This window comes from Neoarius graeffei, chromosome 24 (assembly GCF_027579695.1).
Source record: "Neoarius graeffei isolate fNeoGra1 chromosome 24, fNeoGra1.pri, whole genome shotgun sequence".
In the NCBI taxonomy this organism is placed as follows: domain Eukaryota; kingdom Metazoa; phylum Chordata; class Actinopteri; order Siluriformes; family Ariidae; genus Neoarius; species Neoarius graeffei.
The window spans coordinates 41697146-41720943 of NC_083592.1; the positions used below are offsets into that span (position 1 = coordinate 41697146).

The window sequence follows — 23798 nt, forward strand, 5'->3', positions numbered from 1 at the left end:
ACTTGTCCAGGGTGTACCCCGCCTTTCACCCGTAGTCAGCTGGGATAGGCTCCAGCTTGCCTGCGACCCTGTAGAACAGGATAAAGCAGCTACAGATAATGAGATGAAATGAGATGAGATGTGCTACCATGATTTACTACCTCAGATCATGTAATTTGAGACACAAAAATGATTTTTAGGTTCATCATGTTTGAAACTTACCCTACTTATACGGTGCAAACCCATTCTTTATAAAGCTCTTAACAATGCTAAGTGTTCATATTCAGTAGGAGTTTTCTGCCTTTTCTAAACATTGAGAGAATCTGAACACAAAATGCTTTGCAATGTGAATCACTGTTTAATATAAAAAGCCTGAGCACAGGCTTCCTTTTTGTTCTTTCTAGCGTTATGTTTAATACTAAAGATGTTTCTACAAAATGCTGATTTTTCACACATTTGCAAGACATTATGGGTGTGGCACCATCTCTATTGTGGATGTAAATCATTTTTTACGCTGGTAGGTGACATCCCTTCAGGGAAAAGTAAAACACAAGTGCTGGATTGCTTCTGTTTCTGTCACAAAACAAAGCGATGAAAATCTGACTGACGGTCCAGTCTTGTAGCCCCATCCAACTTGAAAATCTAAAGGGCCTGGAACACTATTTTGCCCATCTTTTCATGTTCTCTGTTAAAATATCTCACATCTGTCCTGTTGCTTCGACCCAAAAGTAAGTGGTTCACCAGTGCATAAAAGTGGTGAACCCAAAAATGTTAATTGCTAGATGGCGTTTCAGTATAAATAGACACCAAAAACACTGTCAAACCTTATTTCTAAAAACGAGGAAGTGCCAATGAATCTCCAGTTCTAAGCTTCTTGCCAGATCATTTTCATTATGTATACATTCGAAACCATATGGAGAAACAGCAAGACTTTCCTTTCCCTTTGGGAAATCAAAGTAGACCATCCAGGACATTAACCAGCTCTAGAATGTTTGATCCAGGCTGCAAATGGAGCATGGGTTAAACTTGTGATTTCATGCATCATTGTATTTACCCCATAGAACCTAGGCTCTAGTGTCAAAGCCTGCCATGTTTACTGTAAAGGCAGTCCCCATGTAGGCTGACCGCAAGTGAAGGCATAAAGGTCTTTCCCCCGATGCAGGATGGCAGGCAGGGATCCTCCGAGGATGTTTAATTCAGACCATTACATTTTGTTTAGTTCCTATTTCCTGTCTTTTCATTTAAGGCACACTTTGTTTGCTTTGGTGCTCACGACGGCTCCATGGTTTCTGGACAGTTTAGGAGGAGGGTAGAGGCAACCTTAAGGCCACATCTCTGTTTCTTTTGCTCACACTTTCTTTGCATCGTATTTGTCAAAACTATCGTGATAAATTGGAGCCATTTAAAAAATGTTACAGCCATATGGATGAAGCATATGGATCCAACCGGTTGAGGCCGCCTGAGTAGTGGAATGATGAACTCTTAGGTTGATTTATTAATGTTGGGTGTGGAAAGCGAAACAGGTCCAAGTATGCCGGGATACCATTTGCAAACATATTTTGCATTTAATTTTAAGGTTATATTTCCTCTTAGATGAACATCTGTAGAATCATAAAATAAATAGGCCCATACTGTCCTCATGCTTTTTTTTTTTGCTTTTTATTGATCCAATAGATTCAATATATTTTGTGCTCATGTTTAATGCAAGAACATTTCTGAGATTATCATGCAAATGCATCATGCGTCTTTATGCTGGTCCAGAGACTGCTACTGAAATCAATCCACCAGAGTCTGAACAATCAGCCAAATGTAGATGTCATTTGAGGTTATGAGTGCTTCAATTCTGTGATTTAACCTTTTAAAGGTAGACTGCCTTTCAGATTTTTCAAGTGTAGGTCATAAAAAGAATTTTCCCCAACACCCAATTATTTTTGTTTAGTGGATCGAAAGCTACTGAATTCAAATCACAGACTTCCGATTTTATTAGGGTTTTTTTAAATAGAAAAATTAATGAATTTAAGGCCATGTGGCCCTAAATTCTCAGCTATTTTTTCCTGCTTCACCATGACCCAATTCAAGATACTCTGTCATGCATCATGTCGTGGGCTTTCCCTGTTCGTACAAGCTATTGTGGGATACAAATTTGAAACAGGAGAGAAAAATGGCGGATGTGAGTGTGCGAATGAAACGTGAAAGACCGACTACAGTAACGGAAAGCGAGAAGAAAAGATGTTATGTTGCGAAGGAAAGGAAACACAGGACCAAACTAATAAATAATCGGTGGTCAGCAAGCACCTCGGTGTGATCAGCTGTTCGTTTAGCGACAGAATGATGTAACTGTCAGTGCACGGTCAAGGTAAACCTGTAGATGGCAGTAATGCAACACTGTGGATGCCAGCTGCCGTAAAACCCAAAAGAAGAAGAAGAAGAAGTTAACCTGCGCATGCGCACACGGACTTCCTCTGTCTGCTTGACTGCACAAAGCGAGCAATTTCATGCACATTATTTGCTCGGGAATCCCCTCAAATTAAATAACCTCCCAGCCACAGAATGGCCTGGTTTTTTTTTTTTTTTTTTGAGATATTACAGAAATAAACATATCACAATGACCAAATTTCAGAGGGAACTAAATTTTACCAATTTTATGAAAATGAAAGGCCGTGTAGTTTTAAGGTCAGTATCTTTACATCTGTTGCTAACAACATATTGGACGTTTAAGCAACATACCAGAATGCATCATGCATTGGTAAAGTGCCAAAATGTTCTCGGATGATTCGCTTCATATGTACTTGCTTTTTTAATGTGCTTCTCCCTTATTTTTTCTTCTAAATCTCATCCTCCCTGAGTTCCAGCATTGCTCTTGGATGAAGGACTGTTGCTTAGGAATAGCTGAAATCCGCTTATCCAACCCGCCACTTCTTTTAAAGTGTGACATTTGGAGTTCTACTTCTGCCAAGCAGCTGTCTTTCAGTACTTTACTTAGTGATAAGAACCACTAACTATGCCCAGCACACTCAGGCAGAACCCAAGTCCCAATGTGCGCTCCATTACTGCTCATTGTGTGCCTCAATAACAGTCAGATTCACTTGCTGCCAAGTCATTGGGCTGCCACAGTTTAACTTTTAAGTGGCAGCGATGGACAGCAGAATTTTCTTGTGGCTTTGATTTTTTTTTTTGCACATCACCCAAAACTGAGGCTAAAGGTCATAGTAGAAAATAAACAAGACGTGTGTTTTCAAATATATTCAGTAAGAAAAAAAGAAGATTAGAAAAAGTAGCTTTTAAGTGTTCAATCCAGTGTACAGCGTAAAAACAGGCTCAGCATTCCATTATTTTTACTATTATAAAATTAGATATAAGGGGTTTTTTAAGTGATACAACATATATACTGTAAAACAATTATTCCACGAAATCAAGTCGTACATGAGTTGATAGCTGGCGAGACGGGTAGCACCAAGTTGGCTATAAGCCATATATGATGATGAGATTGAGTGGAATAACTGTTTTGTTCTATCCACATTCCTTGGATTTTGAGAAACAGAGCATTTTTATTTTTAATTTTTGCAAATTTGATAAATAAAAACTTTACACGGCAGCACGGTGGTGTAGTGGTTAGCGCTGTCGCCTCACAGCAAGAAGGTCCGGGTTCGAGCCCCGTGGCCGGCGAGGGCCTTTCTGTGCGGAGTTTGCATGTTCTCCCCGTGTACGCGTGGGTTTCCTCCGGGTGCTCCGGTTTCCCCCACAGTCCAAAGACATGCAGGTTAGGTTAACTGGTGACTCTAAATTGACCGTAGGTGTGAATGTGAGCGTGAATGGTTGTCTGTGTCTATGTGTCAGCCCTGTGATGACCTGGCGACTTGTCCAGGGTGTACCCCGCCTTTCGCCCGTAGTCAGCTGGGATAGGCTCCAGCTTGCCTGCGACCCTGTAGAACAGGATAAAGCGGCTAGAGATGATGAGATGAGATGAAAAACTTTACACAAAACGTCCAACAAAATTATTACTGATTAGCGGACACATGACAAATTGCATACATGCATAGTAAAATATTCAAATTTTATTTTTCTTTGAGCTTTTGAACCAGTCTAAAAAAAAATTCAACAAATTTTAACGCTTAAAGATGAAGAATGTAAACAAACCGGCAAAATGACAGTAACCATTTGTGAAAAATGCTATCATAATAATTCTTGAAAAATAAAAAATGATACGTTCTTACCATCAAATACTTTCATTCCATGTTTTGTTGCTTTTTTTGTATTTTTTTGTGATTTTGTTTTCAAGTAGAGTTTTTATTTCATCCTCGGTTGGTTCAGCAACACGCTCTGCCATTTTGTTTTTTTTGTTTTTCTCTACTCACGGTATATAAGCTGATAGCCTAGTAGTCGAGTAGCCAATCAAAGCACAATTGCTCATATCCAGTGAATGTGGAAAGAATAAATACATTTTATATGATAATAATCTATTGAATTGCAACCCAGAACTTGGGTTAAAATACGTATTCATTAGTTCAAATAAATGTCTACTCAATTTTACCAATTACATTTGAGATTTCCATGCTGGTAATGTCAAAATTCATTTCTTGTTTGATTGTCCTAGAAACTCTCAAACTTCACTCTTAGCCGGTGCATTACAACACTATATTCCAGCTGTATAATATTAATATGAAATATTATATGAAAATAATTATATGAAATAATATTTTCACTTCACCAATTTTCTTTGGGGCAATTTTTTTTTTTTTTGCTAATTTGTTGTGACAAGAAATGGTAAATGTATTTCCTACATTTCAACTTTTTTTTTAGTTTCTACAACTGGAAAACAAATGAAGTAGCTTCGAGTGACAGTGCAAACTACCAGGTGATTACTGACAAGCAAACTGCTGTACTTTTCAAGAATAAGAAGGACCGAAATATTGTGAATGTTGACCCACAGGTAGGACTGTTGTCACTTTTAAATGTATATCAATGTATGTATGGCATTTATTTCTTTAATATAAACTATTCATAGTTGAATTAATAATAAATAAGAGATACTTTATGAGCAAAACTTTCCTCGGGGTGACGCTCTGGTGCTGTGGGTAGTGTTGTTGCCTCATAGCTTCAGGGTCCCTGGTTTGATCTTGAGCCAAGGTTAGTGTCTGTTTGCTTTGTGGATTTCATACTGGTTCTTTGGTTCATTCCACCTCCCAAAAATATGCCTGTAGTTGGATTGGCTGTACTAAAATGCCTCGAGGTGTGAATGTGTGTTCAGGGTGCTGTGCAACGGAGTGGCTTCCCGTTTGGCGTGTATTCTCATCTGGGGCCCAGTGTTCCCGGGATCCATGGCAACCGAGAGCAGGATAAAGTGGCGACTGTAAATGAATAAAAACTATATCTTATATTTTAAAACAATGAGATTAATTATGGTTCCATTTATTGTTTGATATCACAAATGAGCTAGACTGGCCATTTTAAGCGTTAAGTGGTACGCAATCTGCCCTCCATTTCAAAGGTTTCCACTTTCAGAAGAGCGGAAAGGTTATTTTTGTAAATGGAAGTTTGTTCATAAGGCATAGTGAATCATAAGACCACCCAGATTGAAAGCAGGACTGACTGCTATTGCATTATCCTGTGATTTCTGGCCAATCCAGTGGAATCCAGTGGCTCTCTCTTTCTCTCTCTTCTTGATTCAAAAACGAACCTGCACTGGATGAATACATGGAAATCCAGACATAATTGCGCAAGGGAAAGATCTTTAGATAGGTGCTTCCTTCCCGTCTTTACACTGGGTTGGTTTGATAAAACACGGGAGAATGTGCAATGAATTCCAGCCTGGAAGACTGTGCCACTTTGGTTTCTTCATCTCTGCACTTCGAGGACGGGCTATTTTAGTAAAGACGCAGCGCTGCAGACGGGCCGCTTTGAACGCACATTGAGGCCAAGATGGCAGAGGCAAATTGTGCCTGTGGTCGAGCACACCCCGACCAGGACGGCTATTAAAAAACGAAGGGAAGGCTTGAGAAACCCAGACGCCAAAACCACCCAAGCGCCCTGAACCCAGCCCAGGCCCCTACTAGTCATGACCTCATTGCCCATATAGATGCATTCCTGCTGACAGAATGGTACATGAAACAGATTTGGATTGGTCGTGTTGCTTTTTTCCTCATTTTACACATTTTTGTTTTAACTGCTGCAGATAAGTGACCGAATGTAGGGATGGTCTCTGATCGTACTACTTTTTAGAAGGATTATAACGTATTTATTAGTTCCCTACAGTGGAGTTTGAAGGTTTGATTCAAAAGCAACAAAACGTCATAAACCAGAATCAAACCCATGGCTTGCTTGTTTGCTTTCTTTCTCTTCTTAATTGTTAGCTTACAGGCAGAGGACACATGCCTTCATAAAGGGGTCCTATTAAACCTGAACTGTAAAATGCTTCATGTCTAACTCAGGAGGGTTTTGGTGTTGTTCTTGTTTATTCATTTTGTTTGTTTTCTAAATTTTGATTGGAACTTGACAGCATGGTGGTGTAGTGGTTAGCACTGTCACCTCACAGCAAGAAGGTTCTGGGTTCAAGCCCAGTGGCTGACCGGAGCCTTTCTGTGCGGAGTTTGCATGTTCTCCCCATGTCCGCGTGGGTTTCCTCCGGGTGCTCCGGTTTCCCCCACAGTCCAAAGACATGCAGGTTAGGTTAACTGGTGACTCTAAATTGACCGTAGGTGTGAATGTGAGTGTGAATGGTTGTCTGTGTCTATGTGTCAGCCCTGTGATGACCTGGCGACTTGTCCAGGGTGTACCCCGCCTTTCGCCCGTAGTCAGCTGGGATAGGCTCCAGCTTGCCTACGACCCTGTAGAACAGGATAAAGCGGCAAGAGATAATGGATGGATGGATGGAACTTCGGTTCAAACTCCATTCAGATTTTTAACATATCTGAACTGATTGTCAAAATCAGTTCAGATCTGTTAAAAGTAATGTGAATTTTAATTTAATTGTGCAAGCAGATGAATTATTGTTATTAAAATGTGAATTTTCTTTAACTCCACAGGCATCACCTTGTGAACACTCACCCAGAATACCCATTAAGTCTGACCTCTATCTTCATGTTGTCATCTTTGACCATTATATCAAGTGTATAATCTGACACACACTGTAATTAGAGCACAGGCTGCTTTGATGTTAATGCTATATAGTGTGTGGTGTGTAGTGCTGATGCTGCTTACTCCAAGTTTCCAAAAATCTACACTTTGGATGGCTGGAGAAACATTTGAGCTTCAGGTATTTAGTAGATATGTTGTTTGTTTGTTTTTCTTTTTCACGTTTTTTCTTACTTAAGCCTACCTTTAGCTCGTTAGAGTCTCTGTTGCAGAACCGATGGAGCTACCAAGTTGAATTCATGATTCTGATTCTAACCAAATGTGTAACAATAAACAGTTCTTCAGCAGATTCTTTGGTTCTCATTTGGTCCCTGCAGATGTCCTTGTTGATGCTTTTATCTAAAATAATGACTATTACTTAATATTACTTTGTGAAATTGCACAAAATCCTTTGTAACATTTTCATGTTTTTGGAAATGATCTTTTCTTAATGAATAAATTGTTCCTTTTGCACAGCATGGCTGGTTTTGTTTAGATCTCACTACATACTTTATGTATTTATCTATGACACTATTTTTCAATTCAATGTCTCATCTCATCTCATTATCTCTAGCCGCCTCAATTCAATGTTTTCTCCTCAAAAACATCTCTTGAAAAATCACCTTGCTGGCTTCATATGTCACGGAAAGGGAGAGATGATTACTTCCTGCCCCACTGGTTCTGAAAAACAGACACAGATGGGGTGTACTGAAGCCTTGTCCATGAGCATGGTGTTTGGGACGCAGTGCCTCATCAGGATCACCCTACAGCATGTGTGTGCTCAACCACATTAAACTCCACAAAATGAGATCAAGAGCTTTTAATGCCTTTATAAGCCACGTCATTCAATCTTTCATCCCAGATACAAGTTTGCTGAGAGATGTTACGTTGATCTTACTCTAAATTAATTCCACCAATGTTTAAGTGTATTGCCTTGCACTGATATGTGATTGATCATGTCCAGCTAGATGATGTCATCTATCATTCAGGAGTCTATTAAATTTTATTATGTCCTCATTCACTGGATATGAGCAATCACACGTTCTGATTGGCTACTCTACTACTAGGCTATCAGCTCGTATACCATGAGTAGAAAAAAACAAAATGGTGGAGTGTGCTGCTGAACCAACTGAGGACAAAATAAAAACTCTACTCGAAAACAAAACCCCATAAAATAAAAAAGCAACAAAATATGGAATGAAAGTATTTGATGGTAATAATGTATATTTTTTTCATTTATCAAGAATTATTATAGCAGCATTTTCACAAATTGCTACTGTAATTTTGTTAGTTTGTTTACATTCTTCATCTTTAAGCATTAAAAATGTTTTAGACTGGTTCAAACGCTCAAAGAAGTTTGAAAATTACATGACTGAAATGTCCAAGGAAGAATTAAATAAATGTCTAAAGCTATTCTTTACTTCGGCACGACAGTAAGACGGCACTTTCTACCAAAAAAAAAAGCACTTATGTCAATTCGTGCAGCCATCAATAGGTTTTTAAGAAGTCCATCTTTTAAAGGAGAACTGAAGTCATTTTTAAACTTGCTTTATTTCTTAATTAACGTGTTATTCAATTACGTTTTCCGTTTTAGTAACCTTATATCGTGACTCGTATTGACAACTAATTGCAATTAAATATTATACTTATCGGCCTGTTCGGTTTTTAGCCATGTTGAATTTAGTTCGTTTGGTCCACGGCAGGCGTCGCTTATCCGCGCGATCTTCACAAGACTTGTGCGAGACTTTTTAAAATGTGAAGTGTCAGCCAGGGTGTCAGTGCCGCCATTTTGAAAACTGTTTTCCAAACGAAATATTGCACAAAAACGAGTTTAAATGACGATTACTGCCAACTTTTTTCAAACTTTCCTGACTGTTATCAAAGCAAACAAAACTTCCAGCTTCAGCATTCGAAAGAGCGCGTGCACGTCTTTTGATAACATTGGCAGATGTCGGTCATTTTGATTTCCGCTGTACGTTTTACTTCTGTCCTACGATGTCTCGCACAGGTCTCAGAGAATCTTGTTTACGGCCATTGCTTTGACATACGGACTGATATATTACAGTTATATTACAGTTAACATGTTATTCAATTACGTTTTTGGTTTGAGTAACCTTATATCGTGACTCGTATTGACAACTAATTGCAATTAAATATTATACTTATTGGCCTGTTCGGTTTTTAGCCATGTTGAATTTAGTTCGTTTGGTCCACGGCAGGCGTTGCTTATCCGCGCGATCTTCACGAGACTTGTGTGAGACTTAAATGTGAAGTGTCAGCCAGGTGTCAGTGCCGCCATTTTGAAAACTGTTTTCCAAACGAAGTATTACACAAAAACGAGTTTAAATGACGATTACTGCCTACTTTTTTCAAACTTTCCTGATTGCTATCAAAACAAACAAAACTTACGGCTTCAGTATTCAAATGAGCGTGCGCGCATCTTTTGACAATGTTGGCAGATGTCAGTCGCTTTGGTTTCCGCTGTACGTTTTACTTCCGTCCTACGATGTCTCGCACAGGTCTCAGCGAATCTCGTTTACGGCCATTGCTTTGACATCTCATCTCATTATCTCTAGCCGCTTTATCCTTCTACAGGGTCGCAGGCAAGCTGGAGCCTATCCCAGCTGACTACGGGCGAAAGGCGGGGTACACCCTGGACAAGTCGCCAGGTCATCACAGGGCTGACACATAGACACAGACAACCATTCACACTCACATTCACACCTACGGTCAATTTAGAGTCACCAGTTAACCTAACCTGCATGTCTTTGGACTGTGGGGGAAACCGGAGCACCCGGAGGAAACCCATGCGGACACGAGGAGAACATGCAAACTCCACACAGAAAGGCCCTCGCCGGCCCCGGGGCTCGAACCCAGGACCTTCTTGCTGTGAGGCGACAGCGCTAACCACTACACCACCCTGCCGCCCCTTGCTTTGACATATGGACTGATATATTACAGAGCGTATTTCAAACACTCATAACTTGCTACAGCAGTGACAAAATAGTGATGAGAAAAATAGAATTTTGACGATAAAAAATTGCCTTCAGTTCTCCTTGAAGAAATGGAAATGATTTTGTCCGATGTTTTGCGTGAAGTTTTTATTTATCGAATTTGTAAAAAAAAAATTAAAAATGCTCTGTTTCTCAAGAATGTGGATAGAATAAAACAGTTATTCCACTCAATCTTGCCGTACATGGCTTATAGCAATCCGCTCATGTATGACTCGATTTTTGGAATAACTTAAATATACTGGTTCTATTTCTAACCCTTTTTCCCTCCCCGTCTTCTTTCTATATTTCCCTCTGTCCGTATCTTTATTTGTTCACAATTTTTTTTTCTTCCCTTCTTTCTCGCTACCCTCCTCTTTCTGTTTGTGGCTGGATGGAAGGTGAAGTACCTCAGGGTTCTCCCCTAAGCCCTATAAATCTGCAGCCCGTTGCGCTTGGCCCTCAGATGAGAGCAGAGTGGGATGCGATTGGTTGTCCCTTCAGCCGCGCAGTGTGCACGCACAAAACCCCCGAGAGCGCGCGCCAGACGCACACACTCCGCACACACTCCGCACATCACCGAAGCGCCGGGCTTTCCCTTTTTCCTCTCATGTGATGATCTCTTGTCGGAGACTTGAGCGCATCTGATTCAACAGCATTGTGCGTTCGAATAAAACTCGCCTCGGCGCCATGGATCGCCTGCTGCTGCTCCTTCTGGGATGGAGCTGCGTGTGTTGTGGATATTGCGCCATGCTGAAAGATCACTTCGCAAGACTCACGAAGGATTTTGGACACAAAGTGGACGCGGATCAGTCGGAGCAGTCCGTGCAGGATACAGTGTCTGAACACATGCACATGCTCTACAGCAAATACACGAGCGCGAGCTTTGCGCTGCGGGACGGAAACACGGTGCGCAGCTTCAAAGCGCACCCGGGTATGTGCCTCCTGCCTCCTGCAGTGCTCTTTTTCCTTATTATTAGGTTTTGTTTTCATTTAACAAAGCGATCTTGCATGCATTATCGAGTCGAACTCTGATGAATCAGATCAGTCTGAGCGCAGCTGATATCGCACCACCTGTGGATTGAGTTTTGCGCGGCGAGCGCAGTTCGAAATCCACCTGCTGCGGTCAGATATTCAGCGCGTGTTTCTGTTCCCAGTCCCATTGATGAAGAGATGGAATGGTCTGAAGAAGACTGATTTACACTACCGTTCAAAAGTTTGGGGTCACTTTGAAATGTCCTTATTTTTGAAAGAAAAGCACTGTCCTTTTCAATGAAGATCACTTTAAACTAATCAGAAATCCACTCTATACATTGCTAATGTGGTAAATGACTATTCTAGCTGCAAATGCCTGGTTTTTGGTGCAATATCTCCATAGGTGTATAGAGGCCCATTTCCAGCAACTCTCACTCCAGTGTTCTAATGGTACAATGTGTTTGCTCATTGCCTCAGAAGGCTAATGGATGATTAGAAAACCCTTGTACAATCATGTTAGCACAGCTGAAAACAGTTGAGCTCTTTAGAGAAGCTATAAAACTGACCTTCCTTTGAGCAGATTGAGTTTCTGGAGCATCACATTTGTGGGGTCGATTAAATACTCAAAATGGCCAGAAAAATGTCTTGACTATATTTTCTATTCGTTTTACAACTTATGGTGGTAAATAAAAGTGTGACTTTTCATGGAAAACACAAAATTGTCTGGGTGACCCCAAACTTTTGAACGGTAGTGTAAGTAAGGTCTTAATCCCAGCTCTGACATCATACTGTGCCTGCACTGTGCGTGGCCGCAAATGAAAAAGGGTGTAAAGTTCAGAGTGCGCCCTGTGATGACCTGGCGACTTGTCCAGGGTGTACCCCGCCTTTCGCCCGTAGTCAGCTGGGATAGGCTCCAGCTTGCCTGCGACCCTGTAGAAGGATAAAGCGGCTAGAGATAATGAGATGAGATGAGTTCAGAGTGCGCACATGTCAGATGAAGAAAGTGTCTCTTCGTAGGTGCTATGTTCAAATCTCTGGCTATTCATCCGTCCATTATTTGTAGCCGCTTATCCTGTTCTACAGGCAAGCTGGAGCCCATCCCAGCTGACTATAGGTGAGAGGTGGGGTACACCCTGGACAAGTCACCAGGTTATTGGCACAGAAACAAACAACCATTCACACCTACGGTCAATTTAGAGCCACCAGTTAAGCTAAACTGCATGTCTTTGGACTGTTGGGGAAACCGGAGCACCCGGAGGAAACCCACGCGGACAACATGCAAACTCCATACAGAAAGGTCCTCGTCGGCCACTGGGCTCGAACCCAGGGCCTTCTTGCTGTGAGGCGACAGTGCTCACCACTACACCACCGTGCCGCCCCTAAATGTAATGCTGACTTAGTATTTAGTAGGGTAGCGTGGAACAACATGATCATAGCCACCAAGCTTCTTACGCACTAACTAGGATTCACTTCTGTGAGGTGAGGTGAGGTGAGGTGAGGATCTGACCGTGATTAGTCCAGAACAATCTCAAAACATGCTGTAGAGATCAAAAAGCAAAAAAAGCACCGAAGCCAAAATCTTTCGACTTAAAGCAATATACTAAATAACTTAGATTGTTGTCAGATAACAAATGGAATAACTCTTGGTCTCCATCCAGGTACCATCAACAGCAAGCGGTTTCAGATCTTCAATCTAACATCCCTCACTAATTCAGAGGACGTTCTCTCAGCAACGCTGCATTATCATATCGGAGACTTCCAGAACAGCAGCCAAAGATGCTTAAAGTCCAAAACCTGTTCTCGTCACGGCCACAGGCGGCACGTTCACCACATTCACCTCAGCATCTGGAGCTTCGCCTTGGTCAACGACAGCGCCAGAACCCTCGGACACTTCCTCATTAACGTCTCTACAACGTACAGAGACTTCGTATCTTGGCAATGGAGGGACATCACTCAAGTAGTCAACGAAGCAAAGCATCACGACGAGCTTCTCATTGGCATCTCCATCAGTTCACAAGGAGAACAATCATGGAAGAAGGTCTTGTCCAACCATTCACCCTATATTCTGGTTTATGCCAATGATTCAGCCATCTCAGAACCCGAAAGTGTGGTGTCCACTCTGCAGAGACACAAAGGGAGCTTAGTGCCTGGACTTCACAAACTCAGAATACACAACCAAAATAGTACTTTACCACACAGGACGAAGCGCTCCACTAATATCCTTCTACCACTGCAGAACAATGAGCTCCCAGGTCCTGAATACCCTTACGAGATCCACACCTGGGACGAGACTAGCCCGTATGACCCTGTTGAGAACAAGGCAGCCAAGCGCTCGCGCAAGAAACCTCGCAAGAACCCAAGAGACAAAAACCCACTTCTACAGTTTGATGAGCAGACCATAAAGAAAGCACGGAAGAAGCAGTGGAACGAGCCGAAGAACTGTGCTCGCAGATATCTCAAGGTGGACTTCGCCGATATTGGCTGGAGTGAATGGATTATCTCACCAAAGTCTTTTGATGCCTATTACTGCTCAGGATCCTGTCAGTTTCCGATGCCAAAGGTGCGTTTCTTTACATGCGAATCACATCATTTTATACAGTGTTGTCTTTTTTATTCCAGGTTTCGTTTTTATTATTCTCTTATGTTGGGAGAAAGTCCCTTGCATCCGTGGATACAGTGTTCGGAACAGTTGCTGTTTAAAAATGAATCTTATGAGCTCATAACCGCCAGTGTACCAAGCACTGGTTCTGATATGTACAACTTGTTTACACAAAGCAGAGCCACATATATGTCGAAATGGCTAGTCAGCTCCATCCAGTGGTAGGATGTGGTCATTTCTATCATTTGGCCTTCAAACAGAGCCACTAAACAAACATACCCTGATATATAAAAGCAATCAGTACAGGAACACGTCACTGTATAGATACACACAACTATTATTTGTATCTGTGGTACTGGTTAAAAGTAAACAATTTCCTTAAAGAAATACCATAAAACATTTGTATAAGCCAGGTTAAGAGCCCTGATGTGCTATATTATTATAGATTATGCAAAATAGAGACTGAGGAAGATCTTTAACAAGTGAAAAGCTTCTATCGACAGTGTTGGTGTGTTGGGAACCAATAACTCTGGGAATTTAAAATCGGAGCCTGTCATCCATCCCAGTACCATGTGGCATTCAAATCACCGTTCAGGTCTTAATTATGCATTTCGGGAAATCTGTATTCAATGAAAAATGTATCCCATCAGTTAGTACCAAATGATTGTCTGTTAATGTTTAGTGGTGATTCGGGTACTGAAATGCAACCTAATTTTCTGAGCAGGTGTATTATTATACTCCTCTGTTATGAATAATCAGAACCCAGCGAGTTAGCGTTATACTGACTGAACATGAGGGACGTTCCTGAAGATGTCTGTAATTAAATGTCTCTTTGTTCCACAGTCGCTGAAACCTTCCAACCACGCCACCATCCAGAGCATCGTCCGAGCAGTCGGGGTCGTCCCTGGCATCCCAGAGCCCTGCTGCGTCCCTGAAAAGATGTCCTCACTCAGTATCCTCTTCTTCGACGAGGACAAGAACGTGGTCCTGAAGGTCTACCCGAACATGACAGTGGACTCCTGCGCCTGCCGATAATGTCTCGCTTTATCCTTTCACACACCAGACTCTGCCTGATCACCCGATTTTCCTGTTTATCCCATTCCCATTTTGCACTGGATGAGAGACTACATCCCTGTAGCTACATGAAGATGATTCCGTTTGATTTCAAAGGACAACTGATATTTGTTAAGCTTCAAGTCTGAATGAACTGTCTGGAAGGAAACGGCAAATTTTTTTGCAAAATCGCCCACCCGATTGAACACAGAGTCATTCTATGACATGGCTGTTATGAACTTTTGAAGAGACTTCTTTTCTTTTTGTGCGTCTGTCCTCTTTGGATGCGTAGATTATTGTGTGTTGAGGATGTAGGGATGAACAATAATATGAATTTGTACAGGTTTTTTTTTTCCCTTTCACTATTAAGCTGTTACTATTATGTCACATTTACTATACTCATAATCAAATTACTGTTAACATTCATATCTACTGCTGCTATATAAAAGAGATATATATTTTATTCCAATGCCAAAACGTTTTTGTTTTCTGAATTCAGTATGATCTCGTACGATACTCACAAGCTCTAGACTCTTCAACAAAGTACCATAAAGCCGTAATTTAGCATAAGTAACTCGAATAAATAAAGTAATCTTTGCTTTTATTGAGAGAATTTGTGCACAGACCACAGAAGCCACGTGTAGCTTGGTTTCAGTCTGAACTCCAGTGTACTTACTGACCAAGTGCCCTTGTTGACTTCATATTGCGCAATTCCATATGAACGTTAAGGTTATCGTGCTTTTTTTTTTTTGCAAAACCACAACCACTATTTTGGCTCAGAACACATTAAACGTAGCGATTTATCAAGGCATCACAATTTACCCAAGTTTCAGAAAAATTCTTACAAGCAAACCTCTGTCTGTCACTATTATTGTAAACTTTGTGCCAAGAAAACATTTTCAGGACATTTTTGGACAGCCTTATTTTCGCATTGAGCAATAAAGGTCACTCTGTTTTCCTTGAAAATAAATGTGGAATAAACTCCAATATGCCAAGTCACCAATGATGAAGTATACTCACGATAAAGCATGTGAAAATATATCCAGGTCTACGTGTTTGTATATACGATACGGTTCTCAAAAGTGCCTTCCAAAAAAGTTTTACATTTGTCGAAAATGATGTTTCAGTTCATTTTGTATATGTCTATAAATGTGACAAAATATTTGTTCGGTCATTTTGTTTCCTTTCCTTTGACTTTTCATATTTACACACAACTAACGCTAGTCTCTTTTCCAATGCATGTTAATAAATGTGTGTTTTCAGGTTTGACATTTTATACACATCCAACGTATGCAGATTAAAGAAAACTATATGTAAAAGTGAGCAATTACCTTAATATATAACACAAAAAAATAGCAAAAAAAAAACAAAAAACAGAGCACTCCTTCAATATTTGTGTAATATATTTTTACAGAAAGGCTTCTTATATACTATACTATGTAATCTGTTGTGTAAATGATTAGGTGTAAGGTTGTGCTTGTATAATAAGCTTCATAAGAAATTATATTTGTATATGGAAATGAGCTTTAAATGCATTTATTTATTTTGTGTATGTTGCATATCTGGTCAGTTCTTCTTTTCGGGCAAGGAAAGCCTTCAGTGAGATTGGGTTGGAGCCTTCACATGAATAATGTAAATGCGTTTCTAGTTGAGTTACTGACTGAAAGTTTGTTTCTATTCATTCACCCCACCTGTAAGATCACTTTCTTTTGGACAGACCATCAATAAAGTTATATGTTCCACTGATCTGTTTTTTTAATGAATTTTTTCAGTCAGTTAAGCAATACTGTGAACAACATATCCAGAGAAAATACAAACCAGACAAGGCCGTAACAGTATGTCCTGATATTAACTAATATAATGAATCTAAGAATATTTATAGATGTGGACAAAGCTTGTTAGAGTGTGCGATTGGCTCAAGTACAGGGGCAAGGTGAAACTAAAATAGCACCTTCACACAGTTTCTCAGTGGTTATAAATATTTCACACAAGTCCATTTGAATGGCCAAAAAAAAAAAAAACCAGCAGCTGAGCTCATCTTCTGTGGTCCGACTTTGAAGCCAAATAATTGGCGTTCACACCCACATTCGGTTTGCGAGTTCACGAGTTCGGCATTTGGCTCATCGCTGCTTCCAAAAGCAGCCACATCTCACCTTGGTTCTCCAGGCCAAAAAAAGGTAAATATTACTTCTGGTTTCACATCATTTTCTTTGCTGTTCAAAGTCCACAATTTAAACAGAATAAAACCTCTTGAGCAAAGTTCTTCGGAGAACTCCGTGGTGTACTTTACCCAGCGGTTACGATCCGTCTATCTCCGTAAACGGGCAGATAAACAGGATAAAATTATTCAATAACACTGAACAGGGTGACTAACATCATCATCCAAATAACACTGGCCTAGTTCTTTTCAAATGCCGCATTCCCAGCTGGTTCTTTCTCCTCCACAATGCCACCTACGGTACTCCAGCACAAATATGGCCTGTGCTCAAGGCTGTGCTTTGTCAGAGAATGTTGTGCCATATGCTGGGTTTCTGCTGGCTCCGTGGTTGGGGGGAAAAGGATGATGTAGGAGTTTTGACCTTGTTCACACTGAGGTATGTCAAGGAGGGGAAGGAAAGGTTGTTAAAAGTCCATGTCCCATCCAGAAAGTTCATCAGGGGGAATTTCATCTTCAGGTGGATAGTTATCAAAGTAACTGTGGTCTGTCGGTCCTTTCAGCTAGAGGAAAAAAAAGCAAGTGTCAGGTCTTGATGAAACGTCTCTCTTTCGGTTATGTTCAGGTCAGAAAGACACGTTTTATCATTCGAAACAATCAGTTTCTTTACTAAACAGCCATCCATTATCTGTAGCCACTTATCCTGTTCTACAGGGTCACGGGAGCCTATCCCAGCTGACTACGGGCGAAAGGCGGGGTACACCCTGGACAAGTCGCCAGGTCGTCGCAGGGCTGACACACAGACACAGACAACCATTCACACTCACATTCACACCTACGGTCAATTTAGAGTCACCAGTTAACCTAACCTGCACGTCTTTGGACTGTGGGGGAAACCGGAGCACCCGGAGGAAACCCACGCGGACACGGGGAGAACATGCAAACTCTGCACAGAAAGGCCCTCGCCGGCTGCTGGGCTCGAACCCGGACCTTCTTGCTGTGAGGCGACAGCGCTAACCACTACACCACCGTGCCGCTCTCCTTTACTAAACATCTCATCTCATCTCATCATCTCTAGCCGCTTTATCCTGTTCTACAGGGTCGCAGGCAAGCTGGAGCCTATCCCAGCTGACTACGGGCGAAAGGCGGGGTACACCCTGGACAAGTCGCCAGGTCGTCGCAGGGCTGACACACAGACACAGACAACCATTCACACTCACATTCACACCTACGGTCAATTTAGAGTCACCAGTTAACCTAACCTGCATGTCTTTGGACTGTGGGGGAAACCGGAGCACCCGGAGGAAACCCACGCGGACACGGGGAGAACATGCAAACTCCGCACAGAAAGGCTCTCGCCGGCTGCTGGGCTTCGAACCCGGACCTTCTTGCTGTGAGGCGACAGCGCTAACCACTACACCACCGTGCCGCCCTCCTTTACTAAACATTATAAATCATATTATAGTCATACCGCTGTTGAATGCCTGATTCTGGTGTTAATTTGATTTTAATAATAACAGATCTGATGATAGTTCCGGCTGTGAGGTTTGTAGTAATGGACTCATTCTATATTACTATTTCTAGAGTAGCACAGGGACTTGTAGGGTGAAGCCTCCACATACATGCAATTCGATTAAAAACATATTGATATGGTGAGGGTTTATCTGAAATGTTTGTTTATTTATTATTATCGTACTTTTCAAATCCTTTTCTCATCTTTTGTTACAATCCCACTGCCGGGCCGCAACCAGAGGTATAATTATTATTATTATTATTATTATGAAGAAGAAGTTAATATTTTTGTCTCCAGTGTCAACACTTTGAAACAGTCACAAGTTGAAGTTTTCCCTCATCTTCAGAGCAGTAGGTTTTCTGTTTTCTCAGTAACAAAAGAAGACAAAAGAAAGCAAAAAGGAGGTTGGTGAGGGAATGACTTTATAGCTGCTATCGTGTAAAGGAGATTAACTCTCTGTGTGAATGCTACACCACGTTAAATGTAATTATAAATTGATAAAACATATTCTATAATTCTTGAATTGGTGTGTGTGTGTGTATGATGGCGCGAAGTTATGACATTTATCTTCGAGTGGTGAATGGATGAATCACGAGTGAGCGAAGCAAACAAGTGAAAATATTTTCAACACGAGAAGATAAACTTCATGTCTTCGCACCACCGTGAAATGTTCTTTATATTATACGGACACATCCACAAAAAAATACACAAGTTAATCAAAAGAATTTTAATTTTGAACCATTTTGACAACGCGCATCTAGTCAGTGGGAAAACACCGGGAGTGACGCCACTGGAGTGAAAGATCAGGCAATATCTCACTCAGATCCGTGATGGATTTCGTATGAAAAATGCAAGTTTTTCAACACAAGAAGATAAACTTCATATCTTCAAGCCAATGTGTGATTTTCTTTTTATTATATAGACACATTCCGAAACAAAAAGTACCCAAATTGATCAAAGCAATTCATTGATTTCCTCACGAGTGACATATAGAGATTGGGCTGTGATATAAGAGGAATAAAACACTTCAGGATGTGCTGTTACTGGAAAATGATTAATTTCAACTTAATGTGTACTAGAGCCCTGCACTCCCGCGGGAGTCCCGCGGGACCCGCCGCAAAGCAGTGCGGCGCAGGACAAATTTTGAAAGCTCATTGCGGGTGCGGACGGGAGCGGGACTGCACAATGCGGGCGTGGGCGGGAGCGGTGATAAGCTGCAGTCCCGCTAACTAAAAACGTGTTTAAAATAAAATTTATAAATTATTAATTTATGTCTATCATATATAATTTGTGCTGGATATTTTATTTGGCATTAATAAAAACATTTTATGATGCCTAAATTTGCAGAGAGAGTCAGATTGCCATTGATCACCCTAACGGGCAATCCTTTGATCACTCTAATGACTCGCCGTTCACACCCAGCCTCCAGTGACCCACACTAACATGATGCCTCAATGACACCTTAGATGAGCTGGTCATCAGAATTCTGATTCTGATCCAGGACAGGATAAATATCTCTCGTACGTTTCCGATTCCTTTCCTCTTCCGTGTTTGAGATCTCGGCACAGCATGTACTGGCCATTCCAGGTTCCAGCGCACCATCCGAGCGCGCGTTCAGCATATGTGGTCGCATACTGGAGGAAAGGCGCAGTATGTTGAAGCCCTAAACAGTGAACAATTTGCTGTTTCTCCATAGCTGTTCAAAGAATCCGATAGCCTAAGCAATAGGCTTAGTTGTTTCGTTTACCTGTGTTTGATTTTCTCGTTTTTCTTATTCATATTCAAACAAGGTCAGCTATGTTATATTGAGTTTAACACTTGCACGGAGGCTCAAGCCCAAATAGTTTTAGAAATGTGCAACCATAGCCCTATAATGGCTACAGTAGCCTATACTGTCGATTTTTTTGTTGTTGTAGGCTAGGACTGTGTTTTGTTATAATATTTATATATGCTATGCTTATAGGGTATTCTATAGGATATTCTAGTTAGAAATGCTTTACAAATGTAAACTGGGTGGGTTAGCCTAATGTTTTGTATGGCTGAACAATAAATATACCAAATTTCCACTTGGAATTACGTGCTCGCCTGTTTTTTTTTTTATTGTTTATTATTATTATTATTATTATTATTAGAGACACTGACGAAGGCAACAGCCGAAACGTTTGTCTCCTTCTGCTGCTAAAAACAACTGAAAAGAAATGTAACTAAAAGAATAAGTTCAAGAGTGCGATCCATCTCTCCTTTCACACTAATTATTCATAGGAGACGCAACACGGGAGAGCGCATACTTAAATGATTAGCCTACTTAAATAATTATTATTATTAGGTCTACATGTTGCCATTTCAACATTCCGAATTCAGAAACAAGGTAAATAATAACAAACGTGAACGTGAGCTGTAGATATTTATGCTCAAATCCACTCAAAGTAGGGGGCGGGGCACCATCACGCTGTGTCAAGACAAGAACTTTCGTGAGAAATAACGTGAACGTCTGCATCATGCGGGATCTGCGGGCGGGAGCGGGACAAAATATGGCAGGCGCAGGCGGGAGCGGGACTGAAAATCATAATTCTTTGCGGGAGCGGGACTGAAAAATCTGGCCCACGCAGACCTCTAATGTGTACCACATCACCCCACCAATGATTATTTTCCCATATCAGCAGCATCTTTTATTCCAACAAAGTGAATTTATGCTTTATATCATAGATCATATCAGGGGAAAATACTCCTCTCTCACATCACCTGGATTCAGATTTAGAGGCACACCCAGCATCCATTAAGCCTAGGTCAAAAACCAGACATACGATTTTTTGGCCGTGCGATTTTTGGCGTTTCCCAAATCGCTGCATTTTTTTTGTTCGTGGAGAAAGACGCACGTTGGCCGTAAGTTTGTCTTGCAACCTGAAAAAAACGTAAGCGCCCGTAGAGTTTGTTTGACATGACAAAGAACCTCTGTGGCTCGAAAATCAGCACGTCACACGCGCGCCCTCTGTGCGTTTCTTGCGTTTTTTGCACGTAGACCGGCCGTAGGAGCACGTACGGACGGTTGTGACCGTGGCTTTATCTATCCCACTTATCCGTCAGGGTCGAGGGGGAAGCTGGAGCCAATCCCAGATGATTTTGGGTAAGAGGCGGGGTACAACCTCTACAAGTCACCAATCTATCATAGTGCTAACACAGAGACAAACAATCATTCACACCTATGGGCAATTTAGAGTAGACAGTTGACCAAATCTGTATGTCTTTGGACTGTCGGAGGAAACTGGAGCACCTGGAGGAAACCCACAGAGGCACGAGGAGAACATGCAAACTCCACACAGAAAGGCCCTAGTTGGCTGCAAGGTTCGAACCCAGAACCTTCTTGCTATGAGCTGACAGTGCTAACCATTGCACCCCGGTGCCGCCCACCCGGTGCCGCCGCTAACCCTAACCCTACACATCCACCAGCACGAGCATCAGAGCATAAAATGTCTATTTCCATATTTGTATATTGCTAACGAATAAAACAAAAGGTAAGATATACAGGATATTTCAATGTGTTCGATTGTTTTGCTGTAAAATCAAAAGAGATGTTCTTAAGGATCTAAACAGCACAAGCTCAACCGTGTCACTCTAGTCAGCCAGCCTGATCTTCTCTTACCTCTCTTTTCAGTGGTGAAGTCAAAGTCCTGTCTTTCAGGCCACTCCAGCTGAAGCCAGTAAACCACCTACACAGCAAATAAACACAGCATATATTCAGACGACCACAATACATTTCACAACCTGTCCTCGACATGACATTACATCCTCAACACTGATTGCATGCAGAGCTGGTGTTTATAATAACAAACAGCGTGTAAGGAAATATGTCAACGTCTGTCCAGGATCCTGTCTGAACGGAGAGGGGAAGAGAAGATATTTTTCTTGACCATTAGCGGACCATCCGCTATGCCTGAGGCTGTGCGCGGTAAATCAGATCAAGCCGCAGATTGCCACAGAGATCGAGATCCATCTGCTCTGCTTTATGCACCAATTGGATTATAAATCCTCAGTGCAGCACCTTGAGTTTACAATGATGACAGGACAAAAAAGATGCTTCTCTACTTTATTATTATCTATAAAATATTTCAAATTGAATTTTTTTTTCATATTTATAAACCCGAATACTAGGTCTCTTATGTTTTTATCGAGAAAAATACAAATAATCAATCAACCATGTGGAATTAAATAGTCTGTTTTAAGTATTGACAGGCCATATTTAACTCATTGCTATGCTATCTTAGCATTTTTGACCATCATGACCAACACGGAAATACAAACCACTAACAGAATTTGATTAAGACTAAAAATGCTCAAGCCAGAGGAACTACAAATGAGCAGCAGATCCCAGCTCTCCTTTTGACCCCAGAGTCTTTAATTACAGACTAAATCATGTCTGGCTGTAGAGGTCAGGAAGTAAAGCACAGTCTTCCAAAACTACACAATAAACACACTGTTCAACATCCACCTGGCAGTGGGTCGGTGTGTGTTTTCCTTCACCTGTGTTTCTTGATGTCTGTTATTCCATTCTTCATATTCCCAAGACGCTCTGAAGGATTTTGTCTACAGGGGAAAAACAAATTGTTGATTTATTACACTGTTGTTGTTTTTATATACGTGTCGTGCCACGGGATTTTTGTCCCAGATGCTCCGTTTACAGAATGCATAGAAACGGCGTTGAAAAGCGTGTGATATTTTGCACCGTTTTCGCTGGCTGATCCAGTAAATATCAACGAATATCAACCTCAATATGGCGGCACGGTGGTGTAGTGGTTAGTGCCGTCGCCTCACAGCAAGAAGGTCCGGGTTCGAGCCCCGTGACCGGTGAGGGCCTTTCTGTGTGGAGTTTGCATGTTCTCCCCGTGTCCGCGTGGGTTTCCTCCGGGTGCTCCGGTTTCCCCCACAGTCCAAAGACATGCAGGTTAGGTTAACTGGTGACTCTAAGGCTACGTTTACATTACGTCGAATCAGCGGATCATCAGATTAATGTTCTTAAAACGATTCGCGTTTACACTAAAACCGTTAGCCGTGCACACAACGCCAATATGCGGATACGCAGGCATCCTGCGCTCCAAATCACTCCGCCCTGAACAGCGAGTGCCCTCTGGAGGGTGCGCACTCCGGCCCTGCGCAGCTCACAGAGCGCGCGAGTGAAGTGCACAAGCCACGATTCGGGACTGAGCCGCTGTGTGTGTGATCCCAGCGCATATCACTTACCACTTGCAAGTGGAAGGATAGCAAGCCTAAAGACAATCATAACTACACAATGGGCAGTATTTGCATCAGTATTTGCAGTATTTTCATACTTTTATACTCTTTAATGAAAGGTGATACAAGGCGGAAGTCCGCGCCGTTTTTCAGCAGTCGCGTCACATGGCCAACGCCAGCGAATCAGGAAGGTGGATG

The 23798-nt window shown here is 41.6% G+C and overlaps 3 protein-coding genes across 4 annotated transcripts in view; 2 read left to right on the top strand and 1 right to left on the bottom strand.

Moving 5' to 3' along the window:
• The window catches only part of cfap299 (cilia and flagella associated protein 299), a 109514-nt gene extending 102417 nt beyond the window's left edge, over positions 1-7097 (top strand). Inside the window, exons 8-9 of the mRNA XM_060906659.1 lie at positions 4780-4909; positions 7002-7097. Of these exons, the coding sequence (XP_060762642.1) occupies positions 4780-4909; positions 7002-7097 (226 nt within the window). The remainder of the gene's footprint in view (positions 1-4779; positions 4910-7001) is intronic.
• A 3462-nt stretch (positions 7098-10559) lies between these two features.
• bmp3 (bone morphogenetic protein 3) lies at positions 10560-16452 on the top strand. Its single transcript, XM_060907251.1, has 3 exons — positions 10560-11013; positions 12713-13614; positions 14497-16452. Exons 1-3 carry the CDS (start codon positions 10770-10772, stop codon positions 14686-14688), a joined length of 1338 nt encoding a protein of 445 aa, XP_060763234.1. The 5' UTR covers positions 10560-10769; the 3' UTR covers positions 14689-16452.
• A 94-nt stretch (positions 16453-16546) lies between these two features.
• prkg2 (protein kinase cGMP-dependent 2) overlaps positions 16547-23798 on the bottom strand; it is a 63555-nt gene continuing 56303 nt past the window's right edge. For both annotated transcript variants that reach the window (XM_060906662.1, XM_060906661.1), the window contains 3 exons: positions 22893-22955; positions 22015-22081; positions 16547-17424 (listed from right to left, as the gene is read on the bottom strand). In XM_060906662.1, the coding sequence (XP_060762645.1) occupies positions 17329-17424; positions 22015-22081; positions 22893-22955 (226 nt within the window). In that variant the 3' untranslated portion in view covers positions 16547-17328. The remainder of the gene's footprint in view (positions 17425-22014; positions 22082-22892; positions 22956-23798) is intronic.